The sequence below is a fragment of the Lepus europaeus genome, chromosome 9 (genome assembly GCF_033115175.1).
Source record: "Lepus europaeus isolate LE1 chromosome 9, mLepTim1.pri, whole genome shotgun sequence".
Lineage (NCBI taxonomy): Eukaryota > Metazoa > Chordata > Mammalia > Lagomorpha > Leporidae > Lepus > Lepus europaeus.
Window position 1 is genome coordinate 10,160,503 of NC_084835.1, and position 21,477 is coordinate 10,181,979.

Below are 21,477 nucleotides of genomic sequence, written 5' to 3' on the forward strand. Positions count from 1 at the left end.
TTCAAGAGATCTGGATGGATCATGAGGCTCTAAAACCATGGCACAGGAAGGGGTTACAGTGGGAGACTATCATTTTGGACTTCATTCCAACGATATCACTGAAGTTTTCCCAATAATACTATAATCTTGGTAAGAATCTAGACTTACACATCCAGGAGGCTACTTGGTTTTATCAAATCTGGATGTCCAAAACCAATCACCACACTCTACCTCAAAACCTGGTCTTGTTACACTGTTCTGTATCTCAAAAAAGCACTGCTAACCTCAAATTACACAATCAAAAAGCAAACCAAAACAAAGCCCGGAAGCCATTCTTGATGTCTTCTGCCTGGTACCTGTGTCTAATCCAACACTAAATTTTATTAATTTTACTTTCCAAATTTCCGTCCTAATACATAATAGTCTCCATCTATTTCCACCACTGATCATTTCTCTCTTCGAGCAGTTGTCGGGACTATATTCATTCAGGTTCTCATTTAAGCTGAATAAAAAAAAAAAGAAAAAGAAAAAAGTCCTAAATGACTAAATGCTTAAATTCTTTTAGTTTCCTGTGATTCTGAAAATAAAGAATAAAAATTCAAATACAGGGGTAGGTGTTTGGCTTAGTATAGTAGTTAAGACACCTGTATCCCGGCCGGCGCCGTGGCTCAACAGGCTAATCCTCCGCCTTGCGGCGCAGGCACACCGGGTTCTAGTCCCGGTCGGGGCACCGATCCTGTCCCGGTTGCCCCTCTTCCAGGCCAGCTCTCTGCTGTGGCCAGGGAGTGCAGTGGAGGATAGCCCAAGTGTTTGGGCTCTGCACCCCATGGGAGACCAGGATAAGCACCTGGCTCCTGCCATCGGCATAGCGCGGTGCGCCGGCCGCAGCGCGCTACCGCGGCGGCCATTGGAGGGTGAACCAACGGCAAAAGGAAGACCTTTCTCTCTGTCTCTCTCTCACTGTCCACTCTGCCTGTCAAAAAAAAAAAAAAAAAAAGACACCTGTATCCCACATTGGACTACATGGGTTCAACACCCAGCTCTGGCTGGTTCCCATCAACCATGTGGTAAACATGAATTAAGTTCCTGGTTCCTAGCTATGGCCTGGGCCCAGCCCTGGCCACTGTGGGCATTTGGAGAATGAACCAGCAAGTGGAAGCTCTCTGCCTCTCAAATGAGTGAAAATGAAAAAGAACTTCAACACAGTCTACGAAGTCCTGCATGGCTAGGCCCTGGCTCTGCCTCTCTAGAGCTTCACTTCAGAGTATGCTTTCTCTTACTTCTCTCTCTCTACTCCGGCCTTACTTCTTTTCCTTACTTCTTTTCCTTTTTTTTTTTTTTTTAAAGATTTATTTATTTATTTGAAAGGCAGATTTACAAAGAGAGAGGAGAAGCAGAGAGAGAGGCCTTCTATCTGCCACTTCACTCCCCAATTGGCTGCAATGGTCAGAGCTTCACCCATCCGAAGCCAGGAGCCAGGAGTTTCTTTAGGGTCTCCCACATGGGTGTAGGGGCCCAAGCACTTGGGCCATCTTCTACTGCTTTCCCAGGCCATAGCAGAGAGCTGGATCGGAAGAGGAACAGCCGGCACTCGAACTGGTGCCCTTATGGGATGCAGGCACTGCAGGCAGCCATTTAGCTAGGTGCTGGGTACATACTGATGAACAAAACAAAGAATCTTGCCTTCATAAAGGTTATAGCTGAGTGTGGGAAAAGCAGTAGAGACAAAACAAATGAGTAATCAAATATAAATTACAAAAAGTGCTATTCAGAAAAAGAAAAGAGTGCTGGGACAAAGGGAATAATCCAAAGGATGGAAACCTGTTTTAGACTGGGAGAGCACAAAAGGTTTCTTTTGAGAGGGGCATTTGAAGTGAGCCCTCAAAGGAGAAAATAAAGTCATTAGTGTAACCAGGCCATACATGAAGAAAAGCATGATTCCTGTAGGTTTCACACAGCAAGAGAATACAGAATTTGGACTATTATAATGATGACAAAAATAGAGTTAAGGAATGCAGCAATTCAAAAAGAGAAAAAGTTTTTTTTTTTTAACAAGTATTTACAATAACTTTTTTTTTTTTTTTACAAGTATTCACTACTTCTTGGAATTTATTTGATGAAGTTAAGACTGTGTTACCAAAAAGGCATAGGGAAAGGTGGTCAGAAAGCAGGCAGGGGCGCCTGGCAGGTAACCTACAGGAGTATTCTGATGAGTGTATTTACAAGGCTTACATAACCAGTGAGTCAGCAGAAAGTCAGGTGTCAATGGATCTCTTGTGCCCACTCTAAGCAGCCAGGAAACCCTCGCTGCTGGTGAGAAGAGGGGCCAACGAACAAGATCTGAGGTTGGCTAATAAAACACAGTCACACACCTTCCAGTAACATTTGCCTAAAGATGTACGATAGGAAAAAGTAAAGCTTTGTTATCAGAAAAACCTAAGAAACAGGATCCAACTTAAAGACAGAGCCTGGTTCACAGGTCTAATACAAACCATTTTTTTTTAAATTGTAATAAAATGCTTAGGTAGCTTCCAAAATCAAGACTTCAAAATCTGCTAAAACCAAAAATTTTAAAAAGAAAAATCCTCCTCTTTAGTGCGGTCTTAAATATTTCAGGGCTACCTCCTGCAACTATCTGTTCTTTATGAAAGGCACATAGGCATACGCAAATAGTTTCATAATCACAGAACTGGGTCTGGCAAAGAAAGTGCACAAAAGAGAACCTAAGAGGGACTCAGCATAGTAGAAGCAGAGCAACACCGCACAACCACTTGCTATGGAACGGCAATGCTAATGAACCAAGACAAACACCCGCCAACGCACAGCCATGAAAATAGTAGCCTCCTCCATCTCCATACTTCTGTTCCCAGCCTATTACTGCTCCAGTGGTAACAGCTCAGAAAGTGGAGGAAGCTTGTATTTTTCTCCTTCCATAGGCAGAGTTACAGATAAAGAGTAATTTTGACTATTCAAAAGGAAAAAGAGATCTAATTGTTAGCATTCTTTACTCTGGAAATTCCTTGCTTTTGTCTGTTCATAGACATCAGGAAAAACGGGTCACAATGTAAATGACCAGAAATCATGTTTTCTATTCTAGCTCCTGTGGTTATCCTTTTTCATCAAACATGATCCTGCAAGATATTTTCATTATTGCTAAAATGCAAATCTTTATACAGGAAATTCACAGAGTAAGAAAAAAAAATCACAAGCAACACATTAATCTTACCAAAACCCCCCATCAGGCAGTCTGCCGATTGTGCTTGTCACAAAGCGCATCCTTCACTGGTGCACTGCCAGAGCAAGCTCGGATCATGAAAACAAATCACAACCTCTCTGGGCTATAAGCTCTGTCCATCTGTCCCAGCTTCCAAACTGCAGAGGAGCTGTGGCGTGGTCTCTGACTGCTGCACATCCTCGGTTTCTGAGACTCACGCTGTAAATGAGGGCGGCTACCACTGGGAATGCATCCTCCCACCTAACAGCCAGCCACACGAAGCTTCTAGTGGATCCCTAGGCTTCTCACCTGCACAATCTCAGAGAAGTGCCCTTCACAGAACACGCAGGTACAGCCGCACCACATCAACATCCCCACATAGCCAATCCTCCGCAGTGCCCACCTCAGCCTATGTGCAGTTCCGGCTCTGTCTCCTTCCTGCATCAACTCTTTCAGCTTTCTCCATCTGGGAGCCTGGAGGACTCTGCTGAATAAACAGAAAGCTCCTGCCAAACAAGCATCCGTGTGTGTGTGTGTGTGTGTGTGTGTGTCTGCTAGAGCTGCTAATGCAAATGAATAGTTTGAGAATGGAGATCACAAACAGTATCTGCCTCTCTTCTCCAGCTGTGAGCATCTTTTATAAAAGACAAAAGCATCTAACTGGTTGGATTTAAAGCTACAGGACAGTAATTCAACATTTACATTTATCTTCTGATTTAAATTGGATTAAGCAGAGAGAATAGCATAAGAAGATAAAAAACATTCTAAACAATATTGTTTGGGTAACTTGATTTAGTCACCACAAAGAAAAAACCTACTAAATGTTTCCATAAAGGACCAGAACAGAATTCCAGAGTGTCCTAATATTTCTTCTAGTATTTTTCACTTCTCTTATTTTTAAGTTCATAAAATCATTTAAATAAAAATTGAAAAAAAAAAAAAAGAAAAGAAAAACAAGCCTGAGACCCTAGTTCACTGAGGACAAAGAAGAAGATGCTTCTGAGTGAAAAGCCCTGTGATTCTCTAAACTCTAAGCAGAAGATTAAAACTCCACCTTCGTAAGCCCAGGCTCAGCCCCATGGATGGTCCTACTCCACTTACTGACTGACTGATCACAACACTGCATGAGATATCTACTTCCTAGGACAATGCTTGTGCCCTGAAAAAGTCACTTTGGATTTTGGCAAGCTATCAGATCTGAACTTTATCCCTTCATTTGTAAAAGCAGTTGTGGGGAAAGCACATAAGAAGAATTCTAATGATTATAAAATACAGTGTAGCAGCTATAAAGTACTATATTAATACTTCTCCAAGGTTAACATGTATAAAATTATCAGACATGAAGACAATTCAATATCATACAATACAGTCCTTCCTATGAGCCTAGAGAGGTGATAATTTCTGTACTTCTGGGCAGGCACCGGGGCTGAGATGTTCAGGCCTGCATAATACTGATTAAGTAAAAGCAGGTTTTTCTCATTGTCAGCATTCACCAGCTACAGGTAACATTCTTTAGGGCAGGTGAAGCATCGGGAATGGAATCCACAGCACCTTGAACGGACTTGAAGGAAAATGTTGGGTTGAAAACCATGGCTCTAGAAATTTCTCTTCTACATCCAGAAGCACAGAACTTGACTTTCCAGAACAAATTAATAAATTTATGACACTAGAAGCTTCGTCATGGTTTCACTTAAGTATCTGTTTACTCAAATCCTGTACTGCTAGCATCAACACTAGTTTGTTTGCTTAATTCTGTTTATTCGCATTTTCAGTATCTTGTTTTTCTCATGCAGGCAAATTTTACTCAGTCACAAAACAGAACAAAGCACTGACACAGGCTACAATGTGAATAAATCTTGAAAACATTATGCTGAATGAAAAAAGCCAGACACAAAAGGCCACACATCTATACAAAATGTCCTGAGTAGACAAATTTACTGAGACAGAAGACACATTGAGGCCTTCCAAGGGTTGAATGGAAAGGGTAGGGTTGGAGAGTGAAATCTAAGGAGGGAGGGGTTTATTTGGGAGTAAGAAAACTGTTTTAACATTTACTGTAATAATAGTTGTACAACTCCATGACTTCTAAGTAAGCAAATCCTATCTCAGGAAAGATGCTAACAAATAATAAAGGACAGAATCCAGATGTCTTCTTTAGACAGGGACTCACTGGTGCAACTGTGCTAAAACTCACTTCCAAATGGTGCATAATTTTTTTAAAGATTTATTTATTTATTTGAAAGAGTTATACAGAGAGAAGGAGAGGCAGAGAGAGAGAAAGGTCTTGCATCCACTGCTTCAATCCCCAGTCAGCTGCAACGGCTGGAGCTATGCAGATCCAAAGCCAGGAGACAGGAGCTTCTTCCTGGTCCCCCATGCAATTGCAGGGGCCCAAGGACTCGGGCCCATCTTCTACTGCTTTCCCAGGCCATAGCAGAGGGCTGGATCAGAAGTGGAGCAGCTAAGACTCGAACCAGCGCCCGTATGGGATGCCGGCATTGTATGCAGCAGCTTTACCCACTACACCACAGCACTGGCCCCTGGTGCATAATTTTAAGCCTGTTCCTAGAATCAGAAGTCCTTTGTGTTCTTTCTTGGGCTTGGAATACAGGACTGGGCATGGGTGAGTTTCTGATACACAGTGTGGTTCTGCCGTGGGCTAAAAAAAGGGTCTGGATTTTCCAGTCTCATAAATAATAATCACACTGTTTTTAAAAAGTTCATAGTCTGCCTAGCACAGGATATTTTTATTCAGTTTTTGTCCATTTTACAATAGGAAACGTACTTCATACCTCACTGTCTCCATCTCCACATATAAATCTTTCCAAATTGTAAGCTGAGTTTTTACGCTCACTTTGGTCCTTTTAGTAGCGTTCTTTGCAGTTCTCTCAAGAAAGCAAGCCTGTCTGGCTTTGTGGTTGTTCAAAAGAGAAAAGATACACTACACGGTAATGTTTGAAGACTCCAATATGCACACTGCCTGTAATTACATGTGGGCCCACTTATAAACTGTGATCAGTATCTTCTTTTAAAACAATTATGTTGTAAAACTTTGAAAGGGCAAGTGGGCATAAAAGAAAGCAAAAGCAAAAATTATGTGTCACCTCACTACTTCTAGACCAAACAAATCACTGTTGTGAACCTATTTTTATTTATTATTATTTTTTAAAGATATGTATTGGGCTGGCACTGTGGTATAGTGGGTACAGCTGCCACCTGCAGTTCTAGCATCCCATATGGGTGCTGGTTCGAGTCCTTGCTGTTCCACTTCCGATCCAGTTCTCTGCTATGGCGTGTAAGGGCAGTGGAAGATGGCCCAAGTTCTTGGGCCCTGCACCCGCATGGAAGACCAGGAAGAAGCACCTGGCTCCTGGCTTCGAATTGGCGCAACACGCCAGCCGTAGCAGCCATTTGGGGAGTGAACCAGCAGAAGGAAGACATTTCTCTCTGTTTCTCTCTCACTAACTCTGCCTGGGAAAAAAAAAAAGTGAGTCTAACTAGCTACATTAGCCTGTTCTATCTCCTCTTAGTTCCCAAAGTAAATCCCAACAGAACTGTAATTCTGAGCATTTCCTGGTCCTCTCAATTTTTTTTTTTTTGCTTGCTGATTTTTATTTTTGGTTTATGCACAGTTGACAGCAACACCGAGAATTTATGGCTTTACTGATTTTACAGAGCTAAATAAGCACTTATATTTAATATACTCCTAAAATTCCAAGAAAGTAATACTTTAAACATGCTAGAAAAAGGAAACAAAAATAAATTCTCAAAGGAATTACAGGTTTAGAAACATTCTAAAAATTCAAACTCACACTCTTAAGGCAAATCAAGACCAGTGTTGTCAGAGTTAAAAATAATGCTGTGTACATTTTAAGTTTGTGTGAACAGTTAATCTGAACCTCCTAAATTTATAGTTCATTGAAAAAATAAGCTAATATTACTCTTTCTACATAAAGCTTAATAACTTAAAAAATAAAACTTAGTTCACCTAAATTGATCAGAATGCTGATAACTTTTTATATCAGTGGCATATGACCTCATTGTAATTTAGAATAAGATACTAATTTTTTTAAAAATATATTTATTTATTTATTTATTTGAAAGGTAGAGTTAGAGAAGGAGAGAGAACGCTCTTCCACCTGCTGGTTCACTCCCCAAATGTTCACAATGGCCAGCCAGAAGCTTCTTCTGGGTCTCCCACATGGATGGCTGGGGCCCACAGAGTTGGGCCTTCTTCTGTTGCTTTCCCAAATACATTAGCAGGGAGATGGATTGGAAGTGGAGCAGCCAGGACTTAAACTGGCACCCATTTGGGATGCCAGCATTGCAGGTGGAGGCTTAACCTACTATGCCACAGCGCTGGCTCCTAGAATCACACACTAATGTTAAATGGTGCAAATTAATAAGTAATTCTTTGATGCTTGTATATGCTATCAGAGTGCTTACATATCTGGGTCATGTTAATAAATGGGTTGTTTTTTGCCACAGTAAAAAGGTATAAAACAGGGCAGGCATTAAGGTGCAATGGAGTAAGCCACCTCTTGGGATACCTTCAACCTGTATCAGAGTGCTGGTTCTAATCCTGGCTCCTCTGCTTTCAATCCAGCTCCTGCTAATGTTCCTAAAAAAGGCAATGGATAATACCTAGACTCCTGCCACCCACATGGGAGACCTGGATGGAGTTCCAGGCACCTGACTTTGGCCTTGCTTCGCCTTGGATGTTGCAGCCATCTGTACAGTGAGTCAGTAGATGGAAGATCATTTTCTCTCTGTGATACTTCCCTTTCAAATAAACAAATAAAAAAGATATAAAGGTGTGTGGCTGTAGAAAGTATGTGTATTCATGAGCTTGACTAGTCTACCAAAATACATGTACATGACAGATAATTCCTACTACCTGCTTCTTCCATGCAATTCTCTCTGTGAAACCTAAGTTCTGACTGATAGAGTTTGTTGGAACTATACTGGAGCAACAGCAGCAGAGAAATACAAGGTATGCGTTCTCCCATTTTTCATGGAAGTAAAAAATAAAAGCTTTGGGGCCGGCGCTGTGCGCAGTGGGTTAATGCCCTGGCCTGCAGTGCCGGCATCCCATATGGCCACCAGTTCGAGTCCCGGCTACTCCTCTTCTGATCTAGCTCTCTGTTATGGCCTGAGAAAGCAGTAGAAGATGGCCCAAGTCCTTGGGCCCCTGCACCCACGTGAGACCAGGAAGGAGCTCCTGTCTCCTGGCTTCAGATCGGCGCAGCCCTGGCTGTTGAGACCAATTGGGGAGTGAACCACTGGATGGAAGCCCTCTCCCTCTCGCCTCTGGCCTCTGGCCTCTGGCCTCTGCTTCTCCTCTCTCTGTGTAACTCTTGAATTTCCAATAAAAATAAATACATGTGTGCAAGATTCTCGATTTATCAGGTATGACTAACCAGTTTATAAAACAACAGTTAGATTTACACATGGAACTGACATGTACAAAAGAAAGATCTTTCCAGGAAAGCTGGCCTGATGCTTTGGTTAATGGGCCCACCTCCTTATCTGAAACACGAAGGTACTTCACAAACTTCTTGGAAAAAAATATATAATGAAAAAATTATGCATGAATTTCAAAATTCTTTTGCACCAAAATAAATATATCTTTTAATTAAAATTTTCTTTGAATTTTTCGAAGTACCTGCGTACTCTCCAGAGATATATCAAGAATATTTTATTTGACAACACACAAGCTTTCCTTAAAAATAATTTAAAAGTCTGTGTTACTTTATTAATGAACAGGTTTTTTTTTTTTTTTTACTATTTTTCTCTGAGTTTTTTGCAGATTGCTTATCACTGACTGAAGCTACTGAGTGTACTCTCAGAAATAAAAGTGACCCCCAAGTTCCATTAGAATCTAATAAATTTACACACTGTTGAATAAATATAATCTGGGTAGTAACATATGAAACGTAAGTAAGTTCAGAACCTTGTTTTTCGAGAAAGCACTTTTTCTCAATAACACAATCTACTAATAGTCATCTTTACTGTGTTCAACACTGTTGAGTGTGGGGGCTGCCAAAAATTTCATAAGGGAATAGATGTTATCCTTCCAACATTACCAGGTAAAAGACACCTTTTAAAAATTATTATGCAGGCCGGCGCCGTGGCTCAACAGGCTAATCCTCCGCCTTGCGGCGCCGGCACACCGGGTTCTAGTCCCGGTCAGGGCACCGATCCTGTCCCGGTTGCCCCTCTTCCAGGCCAGCTCTCTGCTGTGGCTAGGGAGTGCAGTGGAGGATGGCCCAAGTGTTTGGGTCCTGCACCCCATGGGAGACCAGGAGAAGCACCTGCCTCCTGCCATCGGAACAGCGCGGTGCGCCGGCCGCGGCGCGCTACCGCGGCGGCCATTGGAGGGTGAACCAACGGCAAAAGGAAGACCTTTCTCTCTGTCTCTCTCTCTCACTGTCCACTCTGCCTGTCAAAAAAAAAAAAAAATATTATGCAACATTTCAAAATATATAAGTGCATGGCCAACAAATCCTCCTGTCCCACATGAGTTGGAAGGAAGTTCTAGACAAAAGATGTTTCTTTTAAAGGCCAAGGATACTTCCAGAGGCTTTCCTATATATTCTTATGAAAGCCTATCAGCTGTCAGATGTCATCAATACCATTTCATTCTTCAGACAAAAGGCCTCTGTCCTCCTCCTTTCTCTCTTTCCACCCTTTACTGTATTTTATTTACGAAGCAGCCAATGGGAAAACTGCTAAAGGGCCCCGAGAATACTCAGTTTGAAAAGACCTATATTTTATTGATGTTGATGTCTGATATTACCACTGGGATAAGTTTTTTTCCAAAATGGCAAAAGAAAGGAAGAGAAAAACTGAGTCAAAGGAACAAACAACAAACATGATAAATCAGTATCTGCAGTCATTCACTTGAGAAGATTTTTGAGGGTGGGTTAAGGATAAAGCGGGAGATCAGTTGGGTGTATGTTCCTCAAGGAGTCTCGTGTCCAGCTCTCCCCATCTGGCAACCAGTTCAACCAGAAAGTTCCTAACTGCATTGACCTCTCACTGGGATTCAATAATGACAGGCCTTATGTGACTCCAGCCACTCTAAGTAAAAGGGAGCACCCCTAAACACTCAGTAGGTGGGGAAGCAAAAAATGTCAAAGCAAACGAACTGGAATGGAGTTTAAAATCTTTTGAGATTACTATGGTCTTATGAACATCCAAATAAAGCAAGTAGTTTCTTTTACTGCTTAGAACCAATGAGTTTACAAAGGAGCACAACAAAGACTTCTCCTTAGTGCTAGAATAATCGGGTTTCAAGAAAGAATAAAGGCATTGACACAAGCTATTACCTGTTTTGTCATCCAAGACACTTAACTGAAGAAATTCGATCAGCAACTAAGATTGCTTATTTACTTCAAAGGGATCAAGTGCCACAGTGTCATATACTTCTGCCCTAGTCTGTAAGTTATAAAGAATACAGGTTTATTTAGCTCACAGTTCTGGAGCGTGGGAAGTCTGAGAACATGATGCTGGCATCTGCACACTACCTGGTGAGGGCCTTCATGCTCAATCATAACATGATGCAGACATCACAAGGCAAGATTCAGCAAGAGTGCTAGCTGATCTCTCTTCTTTTTATAAAGCCATTAATGCCATCATGGGGACCCCACTCATACGACCTCATCCAATCCTAATCACCTCTCTGAGGCTCTTCCTCCAAATACCATTAGAACTTGGGGGCACACTCAAATCAGAGCAACCACCTAAGGGACTCAACGGGGCTGCAGGAAGCTGTTTCAGAACCACAGGCGCCAGGAAACCCTGATGGTAACACCATCTCTCATTCAAGGATGAGCCAGCTAATTTCCAAATACTACTTGTAGGGCAACTGCAGAGGCATACACAAGTTTACCTTATAAGATGAAATGCTATAACTAAATACTATTTTTGATGTCATGAGACATGGTACAGAATAGTAGTTTCCAACTTGGGGCTCATAACGGGTCAGTCGTTTCCAGAATTTTCAAAGGCTCAATGATAAGTACATACTCTGACAGAGTTGAAGAGGCAGAACAAAAGAATAAATCTTGGATGATTTTGTTTAGAATTATAATTACCTGATGTAGTACAAGTGGACCATTGCTGTTCAACAATACTGACTGGTGGTTGGTCCTTAATCTGGGGGCTGGGGGACAGAATGTGTTGCAGGTAAAGAAACATTTTGGAAATAGCAGGCTCATGAGGAAAGTAAAAGTAAGACCCTTGGTAGGGATCAGCTTGATTTAAGTTTCATGTTCCAAATCAGGATATGCCTTCAATGTTAAATAAAGAAAACTTAGAAATTTTAAACATACAAAAAGCTCAAGCAGCGTAATTCAGTGTTTACACCGTTGGAAAATTATTACTAAATGTAATATACAGATAACCTACATTGTTTTATTTACTTTTTATTTATTCATTTTTAAGGTTTTTTATTTATTTGAAAGGTAAAGAGAGAGAGAGATGTCTTCCATCCACTGGTTGACTCCCCAAATGGCCACAACAGCTGGAGCTGGGCTGATCCAAAGCCAGGAGCCAGGAGCTTCTTTTGGGTCTTTCACACAGGTGCAGAGGGCCAAGCACCTGGGCCATCTTCTACTGCTTTCCCAGGCCATAGCAGAGAGCTAGATGGGAAATGGAGCAGCTGGGATTCAAACCGGCGCCCATATGGGATGCTGGCACTGCAGGTGATGGCTTTACTGCTATGCCACAGTGCTGGTTCCAGCTCTGTTGTTTTTAGAACTGCAATTCACCACAGGAAAGACCTGTTTTCATGCTATATACTATAAATGTCAGAGGTATACAAACCATCTCTTGAGAATTCTTAATTGATAGCTATTTTATCATTTCCAAATCCCAGGTGAACAATATGCAAGGTACTGACAAAGATTAGCCAAACTTTAGTCAAGTCTATGAATCTTCTCCTAGGCCCATTTACACACTTCCTTGTAAAATTCAGCTTTAGCAGAAGAACTCTAAGTCAATTTAGCCATTCAAAAAAAAATTCTTTATGTATTTATTTGTCTGAAAGACAGTGATGGGGGTTGAGGAGAAGAAAGGGATCCATCTTCTATCTGCTAGTTCACTCCCTGAATACCCACAATAGCCAGGGCTACGTCAGGACAGCCAGCAGCCAGGAGCTCTGTCCAGGTCTCCCACCAGGGTAGCAAGGACCCAAGTACTTGGGCCATCATCTGCTGCTTCCCTGGGAAATGCATTAGCAGGAATCTGGAATGGAAGTAGAGGTGGGACTCAAACTGGCAATCTGACATGGAATGCAGGCATCCCAAATAGCAGTTTAATTACTACATCACAAGGCCTACTCCATTTACTAATTTCAATCTTCTAAGCATTCAATTAGTTTGAGATCCTACAATGACATAAAGAATAGACATATAAAAACAAACAAAATCAGAATTTCAAATTAGAGCACAGGGGAACTTAAAAGATACCCTTCCGCCAGGATTAAGTAAGAGTTCTTAGAAATGTCTGAGAAAAAAATTTAAAATTAGGAGGGTAATTCTGTATTAATAAAAACGAGCAAAATTAATTTTGCCATGTTCAAATGTCTTGCTAAAATAATGGTGTCCCAGTGTTGTTACTGATGTTTAGCACTCAGTTTTAACCCAGGGTCAGTGAATCCAGGATTTAACTTCTCCATGCCTAGATTTGATAAAGTGTGATTCATTGTTTAATTTATTTATATTTATTAATCACTCTGACATTGTTAACCATAAAGTTTACCTAAATTACTGAAAAACATCTCTTCTTACCTAGAAGTGGTCAGATTGTCACCCAAGTTACAGACAGACTGACTGAGGTCTAGTAAATAGAAAGAGAGGCAAAGATAATGAAAATAAAGGAAACAGCACAGAGGAATTGAAAATCCTTACTAGTAAAGGGAGCTGTTAAGAGGTAGGGTTAATGAATGCTGTTCAGCCTGCTATCTCCTGTCCTCATGGAAATATTATTGCCATTGAATTATTATGTGGCATTTCTTTGTTACTTACGCTGTAAAGTTGTGTTCTTTATGAACATAGCTGAAGGGAGGGTAGAGGGAATAAGGCAGTGCTCCTGTTAAAAGAACTTTGATGTGTGTCTGTTGTAGAGTTTGGATGATGGTGGAATATTTTGGAACCCCCTTTTAACCCATGCACCATTCAGTAAACATAAAAGCCACATTTCTCCTAATGTTATTTGAAATTTGAAAATAAATATATTGTCTAAAAACAAAACAAAAAAAAAGATACCCTTCCGCCAGGATTAAGTAAGAGTTCTTAGAAATGTCTGTGAAAAAAATTTAAAATTAGGAGGGTAATTCTCATATAAGATTAAAAAGCAATAAATCTGAAAGACCTCTGTTTTTTAGTCATCTAGAAAACCAATATGAATTGTCTCCAGTTTGTGCCTAATTTCAGCAATCACTCAGGAAATACACATCTCTGTACTGACAAAATCACTTTTACCCTCTTTATGATTTGGTTAAAAATGAATTTCTAAAACACTGTAAAGTTAAAGTTGATATGACTAAGGCTTTATAGAGTTTTTTTTTTTTTTTTGACAGGCAGAGTGGACAGCAAGAGAGAGAGAGACAGAGTGAAAGATCTTCCTTTTGCCGTTGGTTCACCCTCCAATGGCCGCCGCGGCCGGTGCACTGCGGCTGGTACACCGCACTGATCCGAAGGCAGGAGGCAGGTGCTTCTCCTGGTCTCCCATGGGGTGCAGGGCCCAAGCACTTGGGCCATCCTCCACTGCACTCCCGGGCCACAGCAGAGAGCTGGCCTGGAAGAGGGGCAAACGGGACAGAATCAGGAGCCCCGACCAGGACTAGAACCCGGTGCGCCGGCACCGCAAGGTGGAGGATTAGCCTATTGAGCTGCGGCGCAGGCCATTTATAGAGTATTAAAAGAACTTACAGACCACTCATTCAGAAAGTTGGAAAGGAAAAAAGTCCTAATTAAAAAAGTCACTAGTAGGGGCCAGCATTGTGGTATGGCAGATTAAGTCACCGCCTGCAACACTAGCATCTCATATGGGGTGGGCGCTGGTTCAAGACTTGCCTCTTCCACTTCCAATCCGGCTCCCTGTTGATGAAACTCTGATTTTCGAATAAACAAAAAATAAGTAAACAGACCTCAAAGTAATAGTACTAGTATTATGTTTTGCACATTAGGGGGCAAACTTTCAGTTTTTTCAGACACCTCTTTATAAACAAAATTCACATGGCAAAATTGTTAAGAATTTCATTTATTCTTTTAACCTTTGTTTCCTCTCATAGTATTCTTTGTTGTGCTTATATTAACAGTATTTTTCACTTGAAGATTTTTTTAAAGGATTTATTTATTTGAAAGGCAGTTACAGAGAGAGAGGGAGAGACTGATCTCTCATTTGTTGGTTCACTCAGATTTTATTTTGAGCCTATAAGCCAGGAAGCTTCTTCCCAGCCTCCCATATGGGTACAAGGGCCCAAGCATTTGGGCCATCTTCTACTGCTTTCCCAGGCTATAGCAGAGAGCTGGATGAGAAGAGGAACAGTCAGGACTTGAACTGGTGCCCATATGGAATGCCGGCTTGGTTCACTATGCCACAGCACTGGCCCCCATACTTCCTTTTCTGACAGCCATCCTTCTGCCCCCGTAAGGATCTCTTCCTTGAAGCTGCAATCAGGGCAGAATTAAATGGTGCCAACATTTTTCAAACACACGATTTGCATGAGGTACTGATGTGGGTTAAAAAAAAAAAAAAGGCCAACCTTAATTAGGCTTCTACATTCCCAGAAATAATCCCCTACAAGGTTTTCCTCACAATTTTTCTCTGAATATAAAAAATAGTTTCCTCCATCCAAGTTTCAACCTACTAACAGTTTGCATTTTCTATTTATTCTCAGATTTCACCAAGCACTACCTTTTTCATCAAAAGAAAACGAGAACTAAAGGACATACTCTAATCATATTTCCTTGGCTTATATATCTCAATTTTACCTACTTCTATTTATCTAATAAATAATACCAGATGGCTCCCCTAAGTACACAGGATGAGTGGACTTCACACAGCCACACCACCCAACCTTCCCCCACCCTCCCCTTGCATATATGACTATAGCATTACGGAATTCTAAGTTTATAAGTTCTTAAAGCTTCGGACTATAAGCATTAAGATGAGAATATGGCATTAGACAAAATATCTATGAGGCTTTTCTGAAAACAAAATGTTCTCCTTCTCATCTCCATCCCTCGCTAAAATTCTGCCCTCCCACATTCAACAAATGACTACCTTTATACTGACATTCCTTATTTCCCTGCTTAACCATTTCTTTTTTATTGTATATATCATCTTTTTGTTTCTGGTTATTTCTGTAAATTTTTATATTTTCTACTTGAGATCATGAATCCTTACGTCAGAGACCACATAATATACATTCTTAATTCCTTTGCAGCACCCACCACAGCACTTTACACTAAGTGGCCAGTGTTTCATTCTTGTATTAAATGAGCTCATACTTGCCAATTCTCCCATCTTAGACAGGCTTCTTGTTCCATTTCCTCCCCCAGTTACTGTGCCACTTGTCTGCTTCCTACTGCAGTGAAACGTAAAAGCTGTCTACAACTCACAATTTTCAAATTCTTTCAAACTGGCTTCAAACTCATTTAACTGGCTTTTTAAATGTCATTCGGTGAATTACTAAATGCAGAGGGTGTGTTCCCAGCTCTCCTCTTACCTTGCCTGTCAGTAGCACCTGACACAGCAGCCGTTTCCCTCCTCTTGTGAAGAGTTTCCATACTTAGCTTCCGTACAGCACTCTCTGCTTGATGTTCCTCATCCCTTATAGGCCACCCCTTCCTCTCAAATTAGAGTGCGGAGGGCTCAGTCCTTTCTCCTCCTTTCTTTCTACTCTAATTCTCTCAATGACTTCACAAGTCTCATGACTTCAAATAACCATCTGTGTTTTCGGCTCAGACCTCTCTCCTTAGTCCTTTCTAAGAGTCTCTAGACTTATACAGCCAACTGTCTTCTGAGCATTTGCACTTAGAACTCTGAAATATATCTAGCCTACATTGCTCTTTTCCACAAAATCTGACCTGCCAACAAGCACTGTATTTCAATTAATGCCAAATTTATCCTTACACAACCTCAGGTTGAAATCCTTGTAATAGCCATCAATCTCTTTTACATCTTACATCCAATTCAGTAGAATTTTTTTAAAAAAGAATTATTTATTTGAAAGGCAGAAGGTGACAGACAGACAGACAGACACACAGATGGATCCTTCATCTGCTGGTTCACTCCTCAAATGTCTCTGACAGCCTGGGCTAGGCCAGGTGGCAGAAACTCCATCCAGGTCTCCCACTTGGGTGGCAGGTTCCCAAATACTTGAGCCATCACTGCTGTCTCCCATGGTGCACGTTAGGAGGAAGCTGGATCAGAAGCTCAGACAGGACTTGACCCCAGGCAATCCAACATGGGATGTGGGTATCCCAACCAGTAACAGCCCACTGCACTAAGATGCGCTAACTTCATGGTTATCTGTCTGGATCCCCACACTGGTTTCCTCACTGGTCCACCATAACAGTACAGCCAGAATGATCCCAAGTCAAATCACGTCACTCCTCAGCTTAAATTCTTCACTGAATTCTCTTTACACTCGAAGACACGGCCAGCCCTTAAAAATGGCCTTCACAGACATACTTTGGCCCTCTGTGTCGTACATGTACAAACAATCCAGCACACCCTCCCTTTCCTATTTTGACTCTCACAGTCCTCCCATCCAGAGATGGAATCTATTTCTCCAACTCATGAAACTGGATTTGACAAGGGACTTTCTCTGATCAAGTGAAACATTGGTAACTGAGTTCAAGAATTTAGGGTATGCCTTTCTTGCTATACTAAGACTTCCAGCATATTTTACATCTGTTAATGTCAATCCCATTCTTAAAGCTATTCATGCTAAAATTCTTATATCACATGGAGGGAGAGGGCCAGATAGCCTCTAGTACCAAGTGCTAGGCAGGTGAGGAAGCAAAACAATTATAGATTATCTGGTTGTACGTGAGCCACACAACAACCACAATGACACAAGACAAGATCAGCACAAGAACCACTCAGCTGAGCCCAGCCCAAAGGGCTGACTCAGAATTGTGAGCAAATAAAATTTGTTTTGAGGTGCTAAATTTTGGTGTATGCTCTACTACATCTTTGACATGCGAATCACTACCACATTCCTCTCCTATTCTTTCAAAAGTTCACCATTTAATATAGTAGCAGCCAATGTAGTTAACACTGTTAGAGGTTATAGCATCTGTATATGACCAAGTGATTATACATATATGTTCTAAATTGTTACTATCAATTCTTGGCATGCATACAGAAAGCTAGACAATGCTGACATTGTCCAGGAATTGTCTTGGATGGTTGCCTTACATAAGAGTACATAACTTTAACATAAATATACAAGTATTGCAGGGTTACTGAAAAAACAAATTGCAAATTACTGATCTTTAGAACTGGTCAACATATGCAATACTATAATTTTACATACAAAAATATGGAGTTCAACAAACAGTAGGTTCTATAGCATCTCACATTTCTAACAGTCTCCATTTATTTCCTAGAGGTACTTACATTTTCCTCTCTCAAGCTTTCCTTTAAAATATTCAATCCTGTCATTTAGAATCAGCTCTTCACAAACCATGTTGTAATCTCAAGCATGTAAGTCATACATCAACCCCAAACTACAGCAGTTTGATGTATCTAGACTGTTGAATTCAGAATTTCAGATACTTTAATGATTGTCTCAATGAGAATATGAGTAATGAAAGATTCAATGAACAGTATGTAAGTAAGAGACATGAGTGGTTTAATCTGTAACCATTCACTCAAGAACTAACTATATATATATTTAAGATTTATTTATTTATTTGAAAGACAGAGTTAGAGAGAGAGGTAGAGAGGAAGAGAGGTCTTCCATCCGCTCATTCACTTCCCAGATGGCGGCAACGGCCAGAGCTGAGCCATTCCAAAACCCGGAGCCAGGAGCTTCTTCCGGGTCTCCAATGTGGGTGTAGGGGCCCCATCTTCTACTGTTTTCCCAGGCCATAGCAGAGAGCTGGATCAGAAGAGGAGCAGCCGAGAATAGAACTGGTGCCTATATGGGATGTTGGCACTTTAGGCCAGGGTTTTAACCCGTTGCACCACAGCGCTGGCCCCAGAACAAACGAACGAACTAACTATATATGTATGTATTTTTTTAAGGATTTTATTTATTTTATTTGAAAGAGTTACACAGAGAGAGGAGAGGCAGAGAGAGAGAGAGAGGGAGGGAGAGGGGGAGGGGGAGGGAGAGGGGGAGGGAGGGGGAGGGAGGGGGCTTCCATCTGATGGTTTACTCCCCACATGGTCACAATGGCCAGAGCTGTGTCAATCCAAGGCCAGAAGCCATGAGCGAGGAGCTTCTTCCCGGTCTCCCACGCGGGTGCAGGTGCCCAAGGACTTGAGCTATCTTCTACTGCTTTCCCAGGCCACAGCAGAGAGCTGGACAGGAAGTGGAGCAGTCGGGTCTTGAACTGGCGCCCATATGAGAAGCTGGTGCATCAGGCCAGGGCATTAACCCACTGCGCTGGCCCCAGAACTAACTGTATTTTTAAGCAAACTTTCCTCCCCTTACAAATTAATGTGACTGCTGGATAAAATAAAATCAACCAAAATATTTCAATTATGTTTACATTCTCCTTCTTCCACCTACTGTCATTAACTGGGAAAAAGAGGAGAGTATTTGCTGGTTAAGATTCTGCTCCACATCAGAGTGTCTGAGTTTGATACCCGGCTCCAGCTTCCTGCCAATGCAGACCAGGGAGGCACTGGTGACGGCTCAAGTGATTGGGTTCCTGCCACCACGGGGAAGACCTGCATTGAGTTCCTGGCTTCTAGCTTCAGCTTCAGCCCAGACCATTGCAAGCATTTGCAAAGTGAACCAGCAGATGGGAACTCTTTTTCTCTCTCAAATAAGCAAATTAAAAAAAAAATTAAGATTGAAAAATGGATAAAAGAGTTAACTTTTGGTTTATTATAGTCTCCACCGTCTACCTTTATTTAGTGCTTTAGTGCTGTCCTGTGAATTTTTTCCTTTTGATCACCTCATTCACTCAGGGCCAGCATTCTTGATAAACATAGGTAAGTAAACTGACCTTTCATAACCTCAGAACAAAAAGAAATGTGTCAGAGTGTTTGAATCCAAGATAACAGAACTAGCAACAGCAAAGGAGAGTACAGACTAAAGGAACAAATCTGTTAACAGAGCTGGCATTTAAATCACCAACCATAAGGCATAAGAGAGTAATTCAATATCAAAATTTGAGAGTGAAAAGTCTGTTTGGACCTTAACTTTAATATTATTTGTTGTTGAGCACTTAATGTGTATTCACTTAAGAATTAGGCAAAATAAAGAATTTACATTGTTTTATCATTTATCTTAGAAAATTTATACATTTTTATAATTTTATATTATATATTATGTATTTTATTTTATATTATATTATACATTTTTATAATTTTATAAAACCAACCCCAAAAAATCATGGTAAAAGCAAGCTTAGTCTAAGCTTTCTGTTCAAGACTAAGGATGAAATATAAAATTGGAAGTTGTGCTGCATAAAGCTGAATTCCCATCCAGTTTTACCTCAAGGACCTGTTCTGCTATTCTGGAAACACAAATTGAGCACTGAGTATAATGTTTTACAATTCATAAAATCATCAAGTCCTTGGGAAAAATGCTTTGAAAACAAGTAGCTCAGTGATAAGAACCCCTTTTTAATGTGAGAAATATTTCAAATGGCTTTAACCCAAATTCCTATTTGTTACGCATGCCTGGCATCTTCAAATTTAACCCAAGCTTTTCCCAAGCTGCCAACGACAAAGGAAACTTCTGCTCACTGAAGGAGAGGCTAATTTGCTGGTGACCGCTGAGTCTGGGCAAGTGGGGACGACAGTCACTCCGCACTGAAGCAGTTCCTCCCTCACAAGGAGTCGCACACTCCACCGCATCTGAGCACGCAGAGCAGCCACACAGCACCCTCTGCATTCTGCCCAGATACCTATGGGTAGCAGGGTGACTAGGACAAACCACATGCTCTCCTGCTATTGTAACCACACACGGATTTGTCCTCAATTGCTCCTTGCTAAGATCTACTGCAGAAAAAGCTAAGTTCCAGCAGCTCAGGCCATTTCCTTTCTCTGTCTATTCAACCAACCCCCACTTAAAGCTGTGAAACTACAGGAATGAGAAGAGAGAATTTTTTTTTTTTTTTTAAAAAAAGACAGATACACACACATATACAACATACGGTTTCCGAGGAGAGTGAGGGTTCCATGCTTGTAAGGGAGGAGGAAGAGGAATATGCCGAATAACCCTCAGGTTTCGCCCAGATTTGAACATAGTGTACTGTGGCATGAGGTCAGCAGAGACTGACTCCAGCCCTGTGAGGCCGAATTCTACCCTGACAAAGCAGTATCACTGTAATATGAAGCAAGAGGATCCAGGGCATGTTGGCAGCTGTACAGAATGGCTGTTCTAGAAAGTAATGTCAATTCCAAAACAAGAGATCTATGCTGTCACATGGGATAATCTTCAGCCCAGTTAAGCAATGAGAACCAAAAATACTTTGAATCCCAAACACAGGACGTTTAAACTTTTCCCCTTGGATCTATTTAGTGTCTGGGGGGATATGTACAGGAAGTGAAAAATTTAAAGAACCCCTTGGTTCCTTTGATTTGTATCATAAATAATATACTGATTCAGATCTGAGAGGATGCATAGTCTTCTGTTAGGACACTGTGACCTGGCTGAAGAACCCAGAATCCGCTTTGACTTTACAATGAAGTAGAGAGGGTATTCTAAAGTATATTTTTTGGAATGGATATATGCCAGAATGGCAGGAATGGTAATCAACCTTATTTTTCTTATGTACATCATTTCTTTTTAGTTCACCAAGATTGTACGTGTGTGACTAAGTGTGGCCTTGGAAATTCTCCCAAATAAAAGGAACACTAAAAAAGTTTTAGTATGACAGGGTTCCAAAAGATGGAATTTGTATCAAGAAAAAACAGAGCCTTGTAGATATTCCTTTACATTTTATGCTCTCTCTCACTTTATTAAATTTCTATTCTAGATCAAAGGTGATCAGATAGGTTTAGGCAAGCACGCACAGGCACACACACATATTTAAGAAAAAGTGCTCCCAGCTGCTGATTCACTCCAAAAATCCTTCCAA

General features: G+C 41.1%; 1 protein-coding gene across 13 annotated transcripts in view; it reads right to left on the reverse strand.

Annotated features, from left to right (window-relative positions):
- TMCC1 (transmembrane and coiled-coil domain family 1) overlaps window positions 1-21,477 on the reverse strand; it is a 239,593-nt gene that overhangs the window by 50,321 nt on the left and 167,795 nt on the right. Inside the window, exon 1 of one of the 13 annotated variants that reach the window (XM_062200502.1) lies at window positions 20,551-20,631. The exons of the other annotated variants lie outside the window; for them this stretch is intronic. Within the exon in view, the coding sequence (XP_062056486.1) occupies window positions 20,551-20,577 (27 nt within the window). The 5' untranslated portion in view covers window positions 20,578-20,631. Of the gene's footprint in view, window positions 1-20,550; window positions 20,632-21,477 lie in introns of those variants that run through there. 13 annotated transcript variants of the gene reach the window in all.